Genomic DNA, 22,098 nt, shown 5'->3' on the forward strand with positions numbered 1-22,098 from the left:
CGCATGAGCACAGGGAATCCTACTCCCAGCCTCAGACCATGGGGCTCATGGCAGGGACCAAGCGCCTGATGTCCTGGTGCCCTCCGCTGGCTCCTCTGCCTCTTCGCCAACCTCCAGCTCCATACCCGCTTCCAGGCCACGCTGTGGCTCACGCCATAACCCGACTGGCCAAGCCTTACCTGTCCAGAGGCCTTTTCTTCTGGGACTGCCTTGAATTACATCCTTGCTTGTATTTCTGCTCTATTCTTTCTATCTCTCTCCAGTTCCACTCCATTCCTTACACAGCTCTGCTGGGCTGGTATCTGTGTGCAGATTTAACTCATCAATCCAGAGGAAAGAAAAAAAAAAAAACCCAAACCCCACACTAGGTAAAAATGGGTAGTTTTCTCCTGGTTAGCAAATTGTAGGGGATCACAGGAGGTCCCCATGAGTACCCCAGGAAATGCAAGGGAGGGACCACCACCAACCAGCCGGGAGCAAGGCCAGCTGTGGCTCACCGTTCTGGTAGTGGGGAACAAGGCAGCCAGTTCAGTTGTCTGAAACTCTGCAGGCTACTCTGGGACAGCGCACACAGCACTGAAAATAAGCAGGACACTTCTTGAATATAAAGAATTATAAAACATTGAAGGAGCTTTATCCTCACTAGCATCTGACTCAAGCACCTTTTGAAACTGAAGCATATTTTAACACTATATTGCCCTCCACCCCCCAAGTTACCATCACACAATAGCTGAGTACCAAGCCAGCAGCCAGCACCTTAAATTAGCAAGGTACCGTGCAGGTTGCTGTAAATGCATTGGCCTTACTTATTACTTCGTTCTTACTTTCTTTTTTTTTGGCACAAAGTCCTGCTAAAATGATACCAAGACACCTTTGGTCCTTTGAAGTAAACCATTTTACACGTCACCACATGAGACACCATAGAATGCACAATTAAAAAGACTATTCATAAAAACTGAAATTTATTTTAAATTTGAAAAACAAACTGAGATTGTTTCTTGATAAAAATTATTCACACAGCATTCATGTCATGATTTTTTATTTTATTTTTGAAATGAAACCATTGTACATTGTACAAACCATAACTACCGATGGAATAAATAAGTGAAAAATTATACTGCTGTACAACACACACACACACAAATCATAAGATGGAAAACGATTAGGTATTGAAGAAAACAAAATTCTTTACACCTTCTAACAGGCCCTTAGATATAAAGAACATTCCAAAACATGACGATGTTTATGTATGAAGATAGCCACCCAAAACCAATATTTTTATACTGCCTTGTTGATTATTTTTTGTTGTTTTGTAAGTGCCAGCACTTTTTGGAATGTTTAACAACTACTTTCCCAAGCATAAAAATTCCAAGGAATAGTTCTGCTATAAAATGTTTGGCTGAGTAAATCGCTTATTCGGAAGGCCTTCCCACGTGTTCCACCAACTCAGCTAATTTACTTGCTTGCTTCTAGTTTCTTTTGCTTTTGTAAATGAAGCTCCAACATTCAGCACTGTAGCAAGGAAGCACTTCTTGATATTTGCACTATTTCTAAAACATTAGCTGTATGAGAACTTTCAGTCATCTTGAAGAAAATTACATCTCTCCTTCTGCTCCACGTCTCAATGCTTTCAATAAACCCTTTTACAGTGAGTTCATAAAACAAGTTTCTGGTAGAGACAGGTCCAAGCCAAGAAAGCTGGATTTAGATCTGGTTTCAAACCTTACGTGGGTTTGAATCCAATGTTCTGGTTTGGTCCCATCTGTACTTTCTGGCATTAAAATGTGTTTAATCACATCCGTTGGCCCATAAATGTTATCAGGCACTTCAAGAAAAGACTAATAACAGTCTTATACACTATTTTGGATTTCTTCATACCAGATAATGTCAAAGCCTCTTCTCTCAGAGACTGACAATAACAGGTTTAAGGAACCCAAATCTATCTGCTTGTTCAGTTGTCTGTTGTCACTAGAATCTCTGGTTTAAAAAAAAAGTTCTGAATGTATTTTGTATAAGCTGTAAATAAAGCATTACTATTTTAGAAACAAAGCCTCTAGGAATATGGTTATGATGTCTTGTTTTTTAAGCCACAGAACAATGAACAGTTCTGAGCAGAAGCCACAGGAGAGAAAAGGAAATTTATAATTAAACCTGTTGATGTCAATAATGCCAATAAATGCTTCTATCTAATGAAAAATTTGAGGTATTTTAGTGCTATTTATATATTTTATTTCTTCCTAAAGTACAGGAATTAGTTCCTAAACAAAAGTCTATTCACTCCCTTGGAAACACCTACAAAATTAAAATAAAAAACTTGCTGTGATGCACCTGAAGATAGTGATTAGTAAACATGACTACTTTTCAAAGGTGGCATCAGATTAACTTTATCATTAAAAATAAGAAAAAGCTAGTAAATCAAAAATATTTGTAAGTTTGAATCTTTCTAAATTTGCCCATTTAATATATCAATAGAATTTCTCACAAAATATCACTTAAATCTGAATGTAATATACATACAAATCAATTGTCATTGACCAGTTATCCACATTTTAGGCATACACACAATTCAAGAGAGAATTCTACCATTTCATTGCATATATTGTGCAAACATTTTTTGGCTCCTCATTTCCTTATTTTCAGAACATTAATGGACTTCATGATCAGACCAGAAATCCCAAAAACTTATTAGGGAGCACACTGCTTTCATGAATGATTTGCAATCCAATTTTATTTAGTTAAAATCCAAAAAGTTTATTTCAACATAAAGAAGAAGTTCCGAAACTGAGTGTTGTATATTATTTGGAGTTTAATCCTACAAATATTTTTTGGAAGGTCAGTACTGGCCCCCCAATCCTCCCTCCCTCCATTCCCTCCCCTGACTTCCCCATTGTTTTTCATAATAAAATGGTAATTGCAAACGCAATGCAGTAGTCTAAGTGCAAGCCATTTTCACTATTGGAGAATTCAGAAATAAATAAGCTTAATGAAGAGCTAATTATGAAAATGTATCAACTGGAAGCAATTTTTTCATTTAAAAAAGTATTTACAGTTCTTAGCTTACAAACTATATGCAACCATTTTCATAGCTATGAGATCATAATTTAAATTACAAGTTCCATCTCCCAAAGTGAAGACAGACTAAGGGCCTAATCCAGCAATATGCATTTGTGTATGCACGCACACACACGCACATGTAAAGAGTTTTCAAGTGAGAAATAAGTGCTTCCCACCGACATCAGGTATTTATAACTGGGCGCCCATCCTGGAAGTACAAAGCCCACTGTAAGACCAAGCCCGTATGACCTGACCTTTGCTGATGGCTCTGCACCTCTAAATGCAACAAATTTGAAGGGAGTTGCACATGCTCAGCGCCTTTCAACCAAGTTTAGCATAAGCATACTTCAACATAATTGAAAAGGAAAAACATTTCTACCAGTGATGTAGAAACTATGGAAACAACAAGGCTTATTTACAAGACTTGCTGAAAGGAAAAGAAAATCCCAAATACAGTATTGACCTGGAACATAGAAGTAAACATCTTATAACGAAACAGTACAATAAAATCCAGTTCAGTGAAAACCTGATATCAAAAAAGACCAATTGAAAATAAATTCACTGTGCATCAATCCCTTTGATCCTACTTATGTACATAGTGGAACTCTTCTGTAAATAAAGTTGTACCCAGTACAGAGATCTGGACCTAATACGTAAGTATTTTAACTGTTGCGTTATAGTATATATTCAGATCTGGACTATAAATGGTAAACAGATGTTAACTTCTGATGAAGTTAAGTATTTAGAAGACCAAATTTACAGTTGCGAATGCCATGCATTCAATAAAAGATCTCCACTATAGCTGCTAAAATAAAATATCAAGCTCCTTTTTCTCCTTGGACTCCAAGAGTGAAAATGGCTTCCTGATCTGTATTTGTTAAAATTTAAGCACCAGGGATTTAAGATAAAAAAACAAAAACAAAAAACTCCAAACCAAAAAAAACCCAAACAAACAACCAAAAAACCTTACTACATGGCATTATACAAACATAGGCCACTTTGCAAAGGAGACTGTTGCAAAACAACTTTTAAAAGTTAGCACTGTTTTCAGAACACAAGGCACAAAACAAAAGCAGACATCACGCCAGAACAATGAACTTCACATGAAAGCTAATAACTGACCTGTACCATCCTTAAATATCTTACATTGTTAAATAGAGAAATGAAAAAAAAAAATACAGCAGCAACATAATTGTAATTTTGACTTTAGAAACAGTGCGTAGACCCCTCCTGAGTTGTTTACTCCAACCATTTCAGAGACAGTAACTTAAAAGTTCTCAACGTTTGTTTCACAGGAAAAAGTTTTCAGTGTCTGAGAAGTTAAACCTTTGTTAGGCTTTCTTGGATTTTTGCTTGGTAACTTGAAAAGTTAGGAGTTCTGTCCTCATCCAAGAGAAGATGCTTAAGTAAGGTTGTTCTATAATTAAGCCCACTGATGTACCTTACATAAAAACTGACCAGAAAAATCTATAGTCTAAATCTCTTCAACATTTTGTTGGGAAGCCTCTACTTTCATCTTTTTAGAAGGTGGCACTCCTTCAGAGTCCTTAACAGGGGGGAAAAAGAGAAACAATCATGTTATCATTGCAGTGAATCTCAGGTGCCATAAACATCAAACAAGAAGCAAGAGCAAATTCTCTGGAGTGTCATTTGTAACATACAAGTTATCCCTGGATTTGAGAATGACATGACAAGTCAATTTGCTTCCTGACATCACTCCTCCACTTCCACCTTACCTCAACTTCTTTACACTTGTTGTCATCTACTGACGAACGGCTAAATTCTAGTGAATACTCCAAATGCAACAGCCTTGATGCATGGTTATGCCTGGACTTCCCTTCGCTCCTCACTCGAGCACAACCACACTCGAGCATAGCAAGTGCACGTGAATTTGTTCCAGCTGTAGCCAAAGCAATCTCTACAGGACAGAACGTGCAAGGTTTGGAAAGAGCAAGGGGTGCACTGAAACAAGCCAGCCATCCAGAAGGAAAACCAATGGACTGAACAGTACTTATTTGAGGATCCCAGTGTGAGGGGAACAACTACAAGGATAATCTCCTCCCTCCACCCAAAATTTTTCAGTATTCCAGGAAGTGTACATGTCCACTGAATTAACAAACACCCACTTTTCTAACTGCTATATATATGTATTTACTTTTATAGAAAATATTTTACTTCTGAATGATCTTCTAAAGGCCCTTCCAGTAGGTTAGGTCCAAAGAATTCATTAGTAACATTAAATTTTAGTATTTCCTTACGAGACTAACACAGTCTAGTACAGGCAACCTGAAAAGTAAACCAGACCAATCTAGTGTTACTGTTCAAGTTGAGTGAAATGCAAGAAGCCAATGAAATGAACCATAAGGACAGATACATACATATACATTTAATAGTCTACAATGTCCATTTAATACTCTACCACTGCTTTATTGTCATCACCTTAGGAAATGAGCCTAAATGTACAATTGGCCTCCTGAGATTTGCCTTCTAAGAAAAATGTTCTCTTCCAAACTCCAAATAATCGGGCTTTTGCACTTAAGGTTACCTGAGAGTTTTTAGATGCCTCTGTAATTATATCATTTTCGCCAGAGGACTGAATTTCTGCTTTCTCTGAACTATTCATGGAATTTTCCATTGAAGACTGTGAATTCTGTTCGTCAGAGGTATCTGAAATGTCAAGAAATCATTTTAAACAAACAAACAAAAGAGCTCAGCAGGAGCTTTTAGGATGTTTTCTCACTAGCAACATCCCAAACATTAAAATTTCACTCATCAGTAACCATTAATGATAACGTATAAGTTGTAATGAAGCTCAGACTCCAAAGCCAAAACTACAGGCTGCTGCCACTTGAGTAGACCTTTGCCTTCATGCTCCCAGCAGGATACAATTGCTGGGATGGGTCCCTAGAGGGAGCTAAGCTCACACGTGCCCTGTATCACAAACCATTTCAATGCTATTTGCAAACAAGTTTCGACATAAACTTTGTAAAAAGGCTGAACTCTGTGAAACCTGCTTCGAACCAGAAGTAAGAGGCAGCTACAGAAATCACTGAATTGTGACAACAAAGGGACCTAAAACCGTGTGGCTAAAATTATCTGAACTGAAATTCAGCCATATATTTAAAATCTACTTTTTTCCCTGCCACTGCTTTTAGGTCAGCATTTAGAAATTCAGCTGACTAGCTTAACCACTAACAGTTTATGTCTGGTGCATGCATGTGGAGAAGTCTTCCAGCTTGCTATGGCTCTTACCTGCTTCCAGTTTTTCTCCGCCCCCTCTCCGTTTTTTTTAATCCTTTCCTTCTATCCCTCTAAAAACATGACTTACACTGCAGGACTCAGGGTTAAAGCACTCAATCCACTAGAAGGGAGAACAGGGGAACTTGAAAAGTCTTTACTGGTTAAATTTCACTAAAAGTTGAACACACTATGTTGAGACACAGATTCATCAAAAAAATCTGGTACAAAACCAGTTCTATTTCTTTCTGTATCCACACCACCAACAGTACAGAGACTGGAACTCGTTCTTCCCTCCACCCCCTTCAAGATCATTCTGACTTGAGTGAATTCTCAGAAGCATATGCAGAGAGTCAGGGTTTATGAAGTGATCTCTCCACATGTCCCTGACCCAGATAACTAATAAATTTATTCTAGATGAAGAAAAATGCAAGACTAAGGTTGTTGGGTTTTTTTCTCCTCAACACCTACGGCCAGAGAAGATGGCATAATTAGCAAGTGGTGTGTATTTTTGTGGCATACTACATAAAAAGCATCACAAATATTTCTGGAAGTTTGTCTGAACTTAACCTAAAGTGAACCCTACCGTAAGCAGTCTCAGACATCAGATTCAAGAAACCCTGGCAGAATGAGCTTCCCCTCCATGTTCCACCAGAGCGCACCTCCATACTGACTAAAGAAACAACTCTCACAGGTCAGAAGAAATTTGAGTTTCTGTTGTGCATGTCTCAGCCCATGCAGCAATTTGAGCTAAGGAGGATTCTCTGCTGTGCACATCTCCCCATGACAAAAACAGACCTAGAGCAATTCCCACAATGGACAGCTCAGAGCTGCTGCTCCTCTTCCACTTGCTACTGCCCGATACTCAAACTGCTACTGATCTTTGGGTAAAAGAATCCAGACTTGAAACCAGCAAGCCCAAAGCTATTCCAATGCCTGCAATGACTTGCTAACATAGATGCAATCAAATCTTTCTGCTGCTTTCTACTAAAAAAACCCATATGAGGTGTTTACGACCACTCAAACTGCACCCTAACTTTGAGGAACCTTCCTGATGTCAGTGTAGCAATGTAAGATGCACAAGGTTATTAAACCTATCCAGCTAAGTAATGTCACAATTCAAAGGGTTTGATCAAACATCACTTCTGGTAGATGAAGAATTATCTAATAAATGTAAAAACACAGCATATAGTCATATTAATAAGGGGTATTTTTTGTCATTACTTCTTCACTTCATTTTTACAGTAAATGGCTCTGGAGCTAATCCAGAGAACCTAGTATGTTTTTCCCTGAATCTAAATTTAGTCATGGGAGCACATATGCTATGTAACAACATCACGCAAACAGGTTCAGACAGTATTAAACCTAGGAGGAAACCCTTACAGTTAACCACGATCCAATAGGTCAGCTGAGATTTTCTTTTAAGGCTATGACTTTCTGATATATTTCAATTTGATGATAATTTGGTTGTCAAATTTTAACCCCAATTAACAATGACATCATGTAACCAAGATAAAAGGTCTAAACTTAAATTCGTTAGTGGATCTGCTAAGCTAAGAATGGAATCAGTAGGACATAATTTAATTGCTTTGCTATGGGAAGAATTCTGCAATCAAATTATTAGAATGGTGTTAAGGACATCTTTTATCTGTTATAATAGGATGAAGAAACTTATCTTCTACAGAATATAAATACAGAGCATGTTCCAATTACCTAAAATACTGCTTAAAGAACAAGGTTTAGAACAATCTCTTAACCCTCAAGTATTTTTAATCTGTAAAGGACTGCAGTAAAATATTCTAACTCGGCTAGAAAATTAGGACCAAATTCAGAACTAGCTTTTGAGTAAGTAACTACCTGGGCTAAGGAGGAGGGGGGGGAAAAAAAAGCTTCAATTATAGTCTACAAAACTAAAAAGAAAATCATTGCCAAGTATCTCACCTCCATTTTACTTTCATGCTGGGTAATGAATATTCCCAGATCTACCAAAATAACACTTCCCAGGATGTGTGTGATTAAATGGTAACAGCAGATTTTAAATTATTTCTTTTTTAAAGACTGAGATTATGACAGCAACAAACTGAGTATTTTGTTTGATTCCTCTCTAAAAAGACCCTGAATGTCAATCTGACCTCTCCTGTTGTATGGAAGGATCACTGGAAAGCAAAAGAGGCTTGGCACATTTTCAGAGAAATGTTGAGAATTTAGAAGCCATTTCTTTCAAACTGTTATTATTCAGTCTTTAAAATGGATAGGTAGATAAAATATATCAGAACTAAAGGATAACTGTTTTGCTGAACTTTGAAGAGAGTCTTTTCAGCTTACCTTCTGAACCAGGTTGCTCCTTTGCTTCTGTCTGAGTTTCGTCAGACTTTACTTCAGTGCCATCTGCTTGTGTTGTCAAATTCTGTTCTGGTGCTGGACTTGAATTACTACTGTTTTCTTGTTTTATTGGAGAAGCATCAGCTATTGAGCTCTGGTTGCTATTGTCATCTGTTAAAAAAACAGTTAAAAACAAGATGCTCTAGTTTAGTAAGATCTGAATAAAAAGGACACCTTAATTCTTCTATATTTTAATTTTTCATGTATTATTCCCAAATAAGGTAGGCCATAGTCTAGCTTGCTGGAGAGCTGAGCAAATCCAGAAGCATTTAGACTAATACTATGTTCAAACTTTTTCTACACCACCACCACAATGATTTCTGCCCTTGCAGCCTATGCTATAATACAGGTGTTTTCAAGTCACAACATTATTAGTTAAATCGTATGCTAGGCACACAAGCTGATCTACCTCACTTTGCAGCTGTATAATCATTACATCCAAAGGACTACAGGAACACACAAGCTGGTGATGGGACCATCCCTTTTCAGAGCTATCTGAAGTCAGATCAGATTAAGTTTACCATGAAATCGTACAGTATGTCTTAAAACCACAAATGATAAATGATAAAAAAAGAAAGTATTATATTCACTTCACAGATGGGGGAACAAGACTTAAGAAAATTAAATAATCTGACCAAGGCAAAAGTTAAGAAATCTGCAACTCAAATCAAAAATTAATCCAGATCTGTGAATATCCTGCTCAATCCTTTAATCGCAAGGCCGTACTCACTATGAACACTGCAAAAGCCAACACAAGGCAATAAAAATGCAAATAAAGCTGAAACAAAAAATCTACATCCCACCAAAAAGTGATCCTCTATAATCAGCTCAAACACTGCCACATTCTCAGCTGTAATTGCTATCCAAACACCTCGCAGCTAAAAAATTAAAACAGACCTGAGCTGTGAAGGCTCCTCTGTAATAAATATCATGTTAACATGCAACAGTTCACACTTTTTTATTTTCTTAATTGATCTAATAGTGCCTGGCTCTGGCAAGCAAAAAATGTTTTCTTAACTAGTTCATTTCAGCAAGCAGAAAGCTTCCCAGCAGAAGGAAGGCACAGCAGAACCACCGCTCGTGCTCTTAGCGCTGACAGACTTCTGTCCTGACTCGCCTGCAGCTGAGAATGAATTCTAGTACAGTCCAACAAGTACAAAGCCAGCACAAACAATGGCAGTTTGGGGAGAGGGTGAATCCCCCCGCCCCAAATGGCAAGCTCTACAATGTTACTACCTCACTTAGGTAAGTGTATGGCATCCTGGATGGTAGATATATGTATTTTTTTCATATTCAGCTCCAGCAACAACTTGCTTTCACACACAGCCCAAATGAAAGTGGCATTTAACAACCGTTAAGACATCTACAAAATAGAAATCTAAGGCACCACATGAGTATCTGATGTCATTCTCACTTTGGCCCAATCATGGTGCTGCCCAGATATCCGAGTAATGGGGAATCTGACATGGTTAGCTTATACTTTCATACTGGTTTAACAGGGTAATTGGGGCTGACCTTCTCCCACTCACCATGCATGTCCATCATCCCTGGAGAGGAGCTGTTCTCTGGAGTGGTAACTTCAGAGCCACATTTTTCATCTTTGCCTTTCTTCTTATTCTTATTTTTCTAAGAAAAAAACAAGTACCCAAACAAATTAGATGATCACTAGGAAGAAAAATTCCCATTTCAATATAAAACTCTTCCCACTCATTACTTTGTAAGCATCTCACTTAACTTTCAAGTGAGAAATAAACCCAAGAACCACTGCAGCTATCAAGAACGCATTAGTCCCAATGACCACACGGACGTTTTTGTAATTGCATTCTTTGTGAGTGTCACAAAGCACTAGAATATCTAGGTTTTTATCCAGAAATTCTAGTAATGGTTGGCATTTGAACATGTTTTTCATCTTCAAACCACTGCACGATTTTCGTAAGACTACAAAATTATCAGTGCTATCCCTCATTCTACAAATGTGGAATCCGAGGCACAATGACCGAGTGCCTTGCTGAAGCCGAGTAAGAGAATTTGGGAGGTGCATGCAGCTAACCGTGCTCAGTCCAAAGAGCTACCAAGGCAGGGTCAAAAGAATCCCTCCTACACCAATAAAGGGAAGAACATCACTGATCAGAGATTCAGGAAACTATTTGATTTCTGGGCTCACACTTCTGCTCACTAAATGGTATGTATATTATGTACATTAACTCCCAGCTACAAAACTTGGTATATTCCCTCTTCCTTATCAGGAATCTTTGTAGACTGCACCTAGAAAGTATGCATGAGTGCACAACAGGAATGATGACAGAGATCTAGGATTTTAACACTAAGACGACAGCTATTTACCTCTTTCTCAATGACCAAGACTGCAGAGACCTCTTCCTTCCCTACACCTAATGCTGCTTATTCATTAAAACTAAAGGATGGATGAAGAAAAATATCAGACTGGCCTAAAACAAAGAGCATAAAAAAGACAGTCCTACATGAACAATAGGTCATAACATGCTTATGACCAAAACAACAGTACAAACTGTAAGCATTAAAACAAAGGAAGAGACAGTGGCATCCATCACATGGAAAATCTGTGTCTGCTAAGAGATGCAGCATTTTCAATTAAGAGGTGACGTAATCGGTCTCATAGGAGAAAGAGCCAGCTGCACTGCTTTTGGAGGATCCTGCATGCCAGCCGAGAAGACAATTAAAAGCCTGACTCTAGGAGGAATGCTCAGCAACCCATCTATTCAGATAAGACAATGCCCTCCGACAAGGGAGGAAAATAAAACCACAGTCAAATATGGTCTAAGACTGCAGAAGAAATTCAACAAGTGAGATCTGGAAGGATTTTTCCCCTCTATCTTAAATATATTATTTGGCCTTTTTTTAATTGCATTTTTACTTCTGAGAGAACAAATGAAATAACTCAGATTTTATTCCCATATATGGAACTGAGGTGAAAGCATATGGAGTTCTTTAACCTTGCAAAACTAAAATTCAGAGGGGGCATAGTCGCTCTTAGTGAACAACTTTTTTTTTTTGGTAAAGTGAAAGGCTACTTTTGGCACAAGAGAAATATTGATAAAATTACTGCAAGCAATTTAAGCTGAGGTTAATAATAATAATAATAATAAAAAGCTTGACTACCAAAGCCATGAGGTTCCATAATAGCCTTCCAAAACTAGCAGGAGGAAAGAGCCCACCTAACTAATTCTAGTTTTAAAAAAGATCAAAATAGCTTAGGAAGAACATGCAGGAGGGAGGAAGAATCTAATCCACGTTCTCTAAAATGACAATTTCCATTTGAAACATCAAGCAGTAGAAAAGACTCCATTCTCCTGTTCTAGTAAAAAGCAAGTATTCTCCATCTGCTCTTGCATATGTAGAGGAAGTCAGGTATAAAAGGATGCCCATAACCAAACAGCCAAGATAATCACCACCTGATATTTATTTGTTAAACATATTCAGATTTTTTTTGATGAGAACTTCCAGAGCCTAAAGACAAGCCTTATGACATCAAGTCTGCAGCATTTGCAGCAGCACAATAGCCTCTACTTGTGGCAAGCAGAATGTGACTGTAGGATGCTAAAGTGACTGGTTTTGAAGGAATGTCCTAAGTTCGGCAAATTTGGGGCCTAAACCTAAAAATGATGGCTCAAATACTGCAGTTAAACTCTGCACTTACAGACCTTTATGTAAACCCATGCTTCTTAAGAGAGAATCTGACCTTAGGATTGGTAGCAATCGCTTTGAAAATTAATCCAAAAACCTCACTAGACATTTGTTTTCAAAGTTCCATGGTATCCATCATGCAAGCATAGCTTGACTGTACAAAAATAATTTTCAGAAACCCTTAAAATAGCAACCCACAAGCCTAAATATCCTAAAATCACATAAATAGCACAGCCTTTTCCCCTTGTGTATCATAAATAATAAAATCAAGACCAAACATCTGAGAACTAGACAGAATGAACAAATTTCTGTTAAGAAACCAGGAAAGGTTTCCCAATTCACACTCTATTTCACAGAGATTTCACTGCTCAAGCTTTGAAGGAACATAAGAGGCTCATCACAACTCCCAGAGTCGAGAAAATATTTGGCACAACCAAAGGCACGGAAAGAAACAAACTGCCTAAAACAATCCTATTCAAAAATAGGTCCTGAACATAGACTTTGAATAAGGCAAGTCCATGACACCAACTCTTCTGAAAACTATTACTTTACACATTTATTAAACGAGTAGTGTTCTTCCAAATAGGGCTTAATTCACATTTCAAATAAAGTAAAATCACAGGATAGCCCAAGGAAAGAGTACCAAACTAAGGATATATACCCAATTATGTCATTAATGTACTGTGGCACCATCAATTAATATTCTCCCTATAACAATATCTCCATTTATAAAATAGGAATAATATTGATAACTAAAGCTGAAAACAATGTGTAGGTGCTGTCAATTTTGATTTTTATACTTTCTGTTCTTATGCCATATGACTGTGTCATGGGAAATAAACAGGACTTCCCAATGCACACTAAGAACATAAATATGATGCATACACAAAACATTTACCATGAGAAAACAGACATTACAATAGAAGTATCTGCTGGACTGCTTGAGCTGGACATCTTAAATACAGATGATCTCACAATTCCACAGGATTTTCCTAGCCTTACTTCAATGTTTTGTGCCTCTTTTGGGGCAAAATGGCAGTGGTGCTTAATGATGCACAGATAGAGGAATGCATTCCCTGAACAGTTTCATAGCAACTACTTTCCTCTAAAGAATCAGGCAGAAAAAAAGGAACTGTAATTTATATATATATATTAAAAATATATTTATATATTTATACAAATATAAATACACACACACACATATATTTCCATTATGTTGGGGAAAAGTTTCAAAATCAATTGCAAATAAACGATAAAGATGCTATGTTTCAAGTCCAGTGTTTAATAGCTAAGAATTGATCCGACTTGACTGCCACCTACTGAACCATCAACATCACTTTCTGTGAAGACCAACATTTCCCCTGGAGCTCTTATACTCAAATACTGGCAAGACCCACACCAGCCTTAACTTTAAAGGCTCAGAGGAGCATGTTTCTTTCAACCTTCCCTAGAAATGATTCTCCACATCTTGAAAAAGCAAGACATTGCAGGATACTTACATCATCGACTTTAGGCTCTGTTACTGGTACCCATTTGTAAATCCTTAGGGATGTGTCGCCAACTGTCACCCACTTCTTCTCCCTATAAAATTACAATGCAGGAGAAGTTAAACTTCGTATTCAAAATAAAGTGATCTACTATTGTAAGTTGTCAAGGATTTAAATAGGCTATTAGGTAGGATGATCTCTATTACATCATCTTTAGTGCTGTATTGTGCAAATTGTTCTTTGCTTTTCAAAAATGTGTTAGAGCACTGCTGACCTGCAGAATTCGGAGGGCTCTTACTTGTCTAGGTGCGTAACTGCAGTAGCAGTAGTGAGATCTGGGTTAAAGGTACAGTTAAGAAGAACAGCTATTCAAAATGCAGGCTTAACGCTTACAGTTTTCACTCAACTTTCTAGAGAGAAGAAGAGTTTTTAGACAGACCAGTGTGTTTTGGTTGTCATGAAGCTGTTTAATGGTATTAGGAATCTAAATGCATTTTGACCATCTGAGGTTTATTTTTAGATAGAAATCTGCTGTTAGCAATTTAACATTCACTCAACGCTCCTGTCAGCCAGTTCTGAAATTTTAGCCTTAGAACCATTGGTAGCAATATGTGCCGCGATGCAGGATTCGGAGCTCAGCCTAGCTCCCTCGGAGAGGGAAGGCCGAGGCGGCTGTCCCTCGGGAGAGGGGAACGGGGAGGCCTGCAGCACTCTGGGCAGCCCCTGCCAGCCGTCAAGTCAGGACACTGACAAGCTGCGAAGGAAACGTGGCCGGAGGGCGTCACTACGTTACGGGGTCACGCAGACACAGAGTGCGGAGATGGAAAGGATGCTCAACACTGCGCTAAGGGATGAATTCCTTGAGCTCTTTACATCGGAACGTTAAAGCAAGGTCCATAATGCCAGAGAAATTTCATCCAGTTTCTGTGATCAGTTTTCAGGTCACAGATTACCACTGCTGGTTCCTGGGTTTGCAATATAGCTCTGCAAATGGATCAAAAGCTAACAACACAGACCAATTCCATTAACTGTTCAGGAACATCTGAAATTAATTTGGCATGAGATCTCAAAATAAGCATTTTTGTTATTTCTTTTCTAAAAACACACTTAAATAATAGATTTGGAATCTAGTTGCAGATTAAAAAAATGTTCTTTGCAGGATGGGAGAAGCTGGATGTGACTCCAAATACATATGTGATATCTCCGATTTTAGAAAGTTTCCAGAATCAAAAGCAGCCACATTGTACAAATGTCACAAACACCTTCCAGACCATTTGTTTTAGCTACTAAAGCCAATCTTATTTGTTTTCCCTTTAGAGGAGACACTTTCCTGTTAAAAAATAAAAAAAAGAAAAAGAACATGGCAATTTGATAAGTTTCGAATCTGTCCACGAGGACGTTTTAATTAAAGTATACAACTATTTCAGATTCATTTCTTTCCCACTGCACTTCCTGGAGCACAGTTGTTCTAAGTGTGTTTAGATTCACCCATTGAGGTACACTAGAGGGCTAAAGTGTGCCAAAAAACAATTTTATGCTAGTTTGGAGCTCTATTGCTAGACGTGATAAAAATGACAGTGGAGATGAGGGCATGTAAATAATGAAAGCAGACTTAATTGTGAAGAGATGATCATGATTTTTTTTTTTAACAGATACAAGACAAACTAAACTTATTTCTAGTTAGGAAAACCTTTGAAATTATGGAAATAAAACCAGCTGGGGGATTTTGTTTTGGGTGGGGGGAGGTGAATAAATGTTTAAAAATCGAGATTTTAGTCTTTTCCTACAGCAAAATATTACTTAGAGATGCTGCACTGGAAAACCAAAAGTTCAAGATACCTGTTAGCATCTCAAAGCAGCCTCACACAGCATCTTCACTGGACAGACTGTAGAACACAGGAGGAAACCTATATTAGTAACTTTTTCTTTCTAGTATTAAAGTTAGCCCTGACATTTTAATTCTTTTGAGCTTCTTAAGTACCCCTTTAAATTTTGATAACCTTCAGCTGTAGGAATTTTTTTTTCTGATTTCAATACACAGTATTTCAGACAACAATGGGAATAAGGATATTTTTTGATGGAAGTACACCAACATCCCAGTCCTGCAAGCACTTATGGTTAAAAAGAAAACCCAACATTGAACTGCTACTATTCAAATATTTTTACATATGTAAGCATTTGCAGTATTGAAACTTTAAGACCATAAAAGTATTAATAAGAAAGCAGAAGACAAGCTCCTCTAAAACTCTTAATAAATCACTAGCAGCATAAACAAATTTGTTAACAAAGAAATGTAATGGAGTTTCAGACACTTAAGATCAACAGGGTAAAATAAATTCAGAATTTAAGAGGTTTGCTGCAATTAAAGCTTAAAACATTATCTGCAGTATTTACTGCCTTTCTGTTTCAAAAAAGTCCACAAAAAATAAAAAAGCCACAGTTCTACTCTGAACCCTCACTTTTTTTTTTTCCCCCTTTTGTGCAAAGTCACAACGCCAATCTGCTGTTCAGGGACATTCCTTTTTATTAGTTAGAATTGACAATTTATTTATGCTGCCCATAACACTAAGTTTACTAAGTGCTGCACAAACTACAAAATATTCTAGCTGACCAAATGCCAGAGTCGGAACAAGGAACTCTGGGGCTCTCGTGTGAAACCCTGGTGAGATTCTCCACGTGTTTTCCTGTCTGTAAAATGGATCCGCTGCCGAATCCACTCGTCTTGAGACGCTGGCCAGAATCCCACCCCAGGTAAGTCTGTCCCACCTTTGTCAGGCAATCACGAGGCCACACTTTCTATTGCCCTGCACCCTGTCACGCTACACAGGGTGATCTCTGCACTGACCGGTGGACTGGAAGAGGCAGAGGAACACTACCAACCTGAGAGTTATTCAGGCTCAGCATTTGGCAATTACCAAATTCAGCTGCCCATATCTACCTGACGAACTCCATAGCTTTCCAAAAAACATTTTCCTGGTTTTAAACCTGTTCTTCCATAAATGACCCAAGCATAACAAAAGGGAAATGTCAAAACAGAAAATATATACAATACTTCTCAGTATGGAAGATTAAAACCAAGAAAATGAAATTATCTTAAATATTTTAATAAGTTCAGAAACTAGTCAATGCAACAGAAAAAAAAAAGCCTTACATTTATCTGAAATGGTGTTAAAGCATTCTTACATTTTGAACCATACCATTTTAAGGACAGCCAAGGATATGTACGGTAAGCATTAATTTCAACACTTTTTTAGTTCTTATGCCCGAGGCATACTATTACCCTAGAACTTACATAATTATATACTAAATTCCCCCTTTTAAATAACCCAAGGCTTGTAAACATTTTTATATTTTGATTAATAACACTACAGCTCCAAAGATGAGCATCAAATTCTGTGTATAAAAGTAATATACTGGTGAGCAAACACAACAGTGTATATTACACTTATACATAAAGTGTCAAGGCAGCTTTTGCAGCAGCAGTGAGTGCTAGAAACATTCGATGGCAGGGAAACAGAAAGCCTTTACTGCCAATATATTACCATTCAAGAGAAGGCTTTCACGCTTGTTTGGCTCTTTACCACGACTACCATTTATCATAGTGATTTGCATTTACACAAGGATTTGCTCCCACATACCCCATCTTCTGTTGATGATCACGAAGTGACGTCATAATGCTGAATTTATCACATCACACTCACTTGCATTGCAACAGAGTTTGGTGAAAATCACAGAATTATGACCTCCCTGTGGGATCAAGCAAAGGAGAAAGGGGAATGGGAAAGAAAATGCCATTATTACACACACAAAGTGCTGTCAGATGCAGAAAAGAGATTTTTTTTTGAAAGGTAGGCTTGCTTTTCAGAGCACGCCTATTGCTACGTAGATGTTTGTCCAGCCACTAACATGAAGCAGCCCCAAATATATATGGCGTCTCTGGACCATGCTGCAAATACAATAAAATATAATGTAGCATTAAAATGAATGGAAAAGACTAGTGGTTAAGGACACCTCTCTCTTGCAGTTTATTTAGGTATGTTGCACTACGAGAGTCCCCTTTTAACTCACATATGCCAGCGTGTTTTTAAGCAAGTTCTGCTAGTTTCCACATTGCAACAAGCACCTTTTCTTACAGTAACAAGAAACATGGCTTTACAGATGATAAAATTCCTCCCTTACATACATCCAACTTTCACTGAAGTCACAGAGCATGTCCTGGCTCAAAAAGAAATAATTATGAGCCAAAAAAACTATCTTGCAATTCAACCATGATAACTGTGTTTGGATAACTACAATATTTCAAAGTAGTGCCTCTGCGTACACTAGAAGATTTTTAATGTCAGTCACCACTACGTGAAGTACAATCTTAGCAGGAAACCAAGCGCAGCCAATGTCTTAACAATCAGCAGCCTAAGCTAGAGGGACAATCTGACAGCATCAGTCAGTCTTTTATAAAGACATCGTGTTAAAAAGTTATATGTCTTAACTACTTCTCAGATTGAAAATCTGTTGCAAGAAGGAAGCATGAGCAGCAAAACCTGCAGAAGCTCAATCTCAGAGCATTACATACCATACAAAAATATTTTACAAAGTCTGAAAGGAGACAGTGAACAAAAATGCCACAGTCACATTGCCTAGGAACTCTGCTCCCTAACTGGCCACAGCTAGAGATCCCAAGCAGCGTTATCCAGGAAGGTAACACAAGCTCACTGCCTATAGTCATTTTGCTCCTCAACTTTTACACAACATGGTTTGTTCTAAGCTACATCCCAGTCAAGTCTGCTTCAGCAGCTGATTCTCTTCCACAATAAATACTCAGCACTTTCTGTAACTACTTCCATCAGTTCTCCAAGTTCACTTCTTTACAAAGTGTTTTCACTATCCCTAGATTACTGCTTTGAGAAATGGGGGAGGAAAAGGTGAAATGACTGATGCAAAGACACTGCAATTCAATGACACCAGACTAAGATTTCCTCATTCCTGGTGCATTCCCTGGATCAGGACACCTATCCCAGTCAGCCACGCCATGCCTCTATCCGTAACGTTTGCACGGATGCCCAAAAGTTCAGAAACCCTACGTACCCAGGCAAATTATTTCACTGCCTCCTAAGACATCCAGCTACTTACACTTGTATGCTGTCCACTATGTTTTTTCCCCCACAGTAAAACTCTGCATTTTCTATCATTTAATAAATCTGACTTTTATTTTAAAAAGAACATTTCCATTATTTCGTAATGCTGGTTGACAACGCAACAGTTTTGACCCTTTCTTGAGGGCCTATTTAGAATCTACACATACTTGTCAGCCTTTAAAACAAAAAATAACCCCATACTGCTTATAATTCATTGAGTTAAACTTAACTCAGATGATTTTTTAATAGGCTGGAAGAAACGCGACAACTATTGTGAAGAAAAAGCAGCTCTACACTCTTAACCATGGAAATACAGCATTCTGCCATGTAAATACAACACAACCATGTATTTTGAAGGATACGTACTAGGTGTTTTATAGAATAGATGCTCATTCGTGAGAGTGATTTAAACAAAGGAGATTAGTTTTAATCTTGAGATTAATGTAGCAACTTTACCATTTACCACTATAAATTAAGCTCCATTAATATCAAAACTGCTAGGTACGATACAAACACGCGTGACGATGGCTACCTGCATCAAAGGATGGATTGCTGTCTAAGAAAGAATTCGTGCTTTCTACAGGACAAACTCTGCACTGACGGAAACTCACTCCAAACAGGCGTACACACACACGTGGCAATACAGGCATACGGTAACGTGCTGCAGCGAGGCTGCTGCCACCTTCACCCACGGATGGAGTGCTGGCCAACGTGCACCGGGGCCACTGTCCGCTCGGAGGAGTCTGCAACACGGTCTGTCCCGCTTCTGCCTGCGGTACACAAGTGCAGCACTCTGCATGCACAAGTCTCAGAAAAGTCTGTTCTGTGAAACATTGTACACAAGCTATTTTAATCCTCAGTGGCTGCATTTCCACAGAAAAGCTGTGGATGGCAACAAATTGCTCCTATTATGCAAATGAAACTGCACACTGAAAATTGCCTATGTGGCTCTTTACACACTAGCAATTCCTACGTCTTATGAAGTTCAATTTCACAAGACAAGCCTTCTCAAAACATCTGAACCACGAAACACAGAATCTCTTTTGCTAATTTTCCAATGTGCTTGACTGCAAGCAGGCAGGGGGGGAAAAAATCATGAGTTAACCAGCAAATTAGGATTCCTTTAAAAATATGAAAAATGGTTTGTTTAAATATTTGTGAGATGCACATGCAAAAAGCTGTATGAATACTTCTGACAGCAATCAGAAGAAACACTCTGCAGGATTCTGTACAGTAACCTTTTCAAACAAGCTCTCTCTCAGGAGGGTTAAAATGTACAAAATCTATTTATACCCTAAGATTTCTGTTTTATAGGGGAAGCCATAGCAACTGACATGATGGCAGAAAGCTCCTGCCAAAAAAAGAAAAAAAAAAGAAAAAAGAAACTGGACGTTTTGTTGAATGGCCAAGCTCCTGCCTCTACTCTTCTCTGAAATCCACCAACTAGGATTCAAAGGAAACGCGCCGCACTCATGAATGAACGATCTACAAATAAAATCGTCCCACACATCCAACAATGCTACTCTTTGATAAAAAGGATCGTCCCGCCGCTACGTAGTTTTGATCCTTCATAGCTGGCCAAAAAGCCAGCAAACAGCCCTTAAAAACACCCCCAGAGAAGAAGAGAGTTCCTGAAATCAGCAGAGCTGTAATCCTCCGACTGCTTCGCTCCCGGCACAATGGAGGGATTCTCCGAAATCCCCATCCCGTGCCCTGCGTTATCCGACACACGTTTCCATTCTTTGTCCAGCTCGAGCCAACTGGCCCATTCATGTGCTCGAGGCCATTTAAAATGCAACAATCCACCTTGCCAGGACAACAACCACATTCAATTTCTGCATTTTGCTATTTTTTTTAATGAAATCAAAGCATTTGGCTGCGGATTACCAGAAAAGTGCCCCCTTATTTTATCAGATCCAAAACAGCCCAGCGATGCATGTTAATGCTAACCCAAGGGATTTTCTGTGGATTTCACGTGTTTAAGAGAAGATTTTAAGACACATGCACAAAGACCACCGAGCAGCCTACTTGCTGGAGGAAAGACCCACTCTCGAGTCACCCCGGCACCGCTCCTGATCCCAGCCAAGACCCCTAGACCGACTGCGCGGCACGCTGCAATAACTGTGCTTCGCTGTATTGTTTAAACGCCCCACGTTGGTTTTCGTAATAAAAGCAGAAAAAGACAAAAGCGTAAAAAAAAAAAAAAAGCACTTTTTTAAGGCCTAACAAAAGGGAATGATTTCACTAGGGGTCCAACCTTTAATTACGGGGTTCAGAGGAAATTCGAGCAGCTACGGCACCGATTCGCACCCGCCACCGCGCCGGGGGAGGCGGTCCCGGGCGGGCTCGCGGCGCTCGGGCGCAAACCTTGGCAACTCGGGGGAAAAAATTGGGAAAAAAACCCAAACTAACTAACTCTTTGAGTTGTACAGTGACATTTTTAACGCTTTTTTCTCTTTTTTCCCCCTCAAACACCTCTGCGAGCGGCAGCTGCGCGCGAAGCCGCCGGGCGCGGAGCTGGCCCGGGCCGCTCGCTGCTCGGGGAGGGCGGCGGGAGGAGCTGGAGCCGCGGCCGGAGCCGGGGCCGCGGCCGGGGCCGCCTCCCCGCTCCGCGGGCCCGGGAGCCGCGGGGCAGCGCGCCGGGGCCGGGCAGGGGGCTCGGCCGCACAATGGAGCCGCCTCCGGCCCTCACACGCCGCCGCCGCCTTCATGTGACTCGCCGGAGCGAAATGGCTTCTGGGTGCCGCCGGCTCCCCCGCCCCCCGCGGCCGCCGGCGGGCTGCGGCCCCGCGCGGGGGAGGGGAGGGCGCGGGGTCCCGGCGCGGCGCGGCGCGGCCCGCTCACCATTTGCGCACTTTCTCGATGGCCGCCATCACCCGCTTGATATCATCCTTCGCCCGGCTCCGGGTCTCGGCCCGCACCGACCGGCCCGACATGCTGCTGGGAGGGGGGGAGGGGGAGGCGGCGGCCGCGGGGAACGCGGCGCTCGGGCTCGGCGCGGCTGGGCTCGGCGCGGCTGGCGGCGTCCGTCCGTCCGCCCGCCCGCACAATGCTCCCTGCGCTCGGCTCCGCTCCGCTCCGCTCCGCTCGGCTCCGCCCGCCCGCCGGGGCCCGCGCACTGCGCACGCGCCCCGCGCCGCCGC

At 39.9% G+C, this 22,098-nt stretch overlaps 1 protein-coding gene across 2 annotated transcripts; it reads right to left on the reverse strand.

The window, feature by feature from the left end:
• Positions 1–1,022: 1,022 nt before the first annotated feature.
• Positions 1,023–22,091, reverse strand: BCL7A (BAF chromatin remodeling complex subunit BCL7A). 2 transcript variants are annotated; one of them, XM_064521963.1, is made up of 7 exons: positions 21,800–22,091; positions 17,462–17,570; positions 13,836–13,917; positions 10,203–10,299; positions 8,617–8,784; positions 5,600–5,721; positions 1,023–4,600 (listed from the first exon to the last, which is right to left on the reverse strand). In XM_064521963.1, the coding sequence occupies exons 2-7, from the start codon at positions 17,494–17,496 to the stop codon at positions 4,529–4,531; spliced, it is 576 nt and encodes a 191-aa protein (XP_064378033.1). In that variant the 5' UTR covers positions 17,497–17,570; positions 21,800–22,091; the 3' UTR covers positions 1,023–4,528. The 2 variants fall into 2 exon arrangements, with proteins under 2 accessions (XP_064378033.1, XP_064378032.1); XM_064521962.1 differs by lacking the exon at positions 17,462–17,570.
• Positions 22,092–22,098: the final 7 nt, after the last annotated feature.

Source organism: Dromaius novaehollandiae, chromosome 17 (genome assembly GCF_036370855.1).
Source record: "Dromaius novaehollandiae isolate bDroNov1 chromosome 17, bDroNov1.hap1, whole genome shotgun sequence".
In the NCBI taxonomy this organism is placed as follows: domain Eukaryota; kingdom Metazoa; phylum Chordata; class Aves; order Casuariiformes; family Dromaiidae; genus Dromaius; species Dromaius novaehollandiae.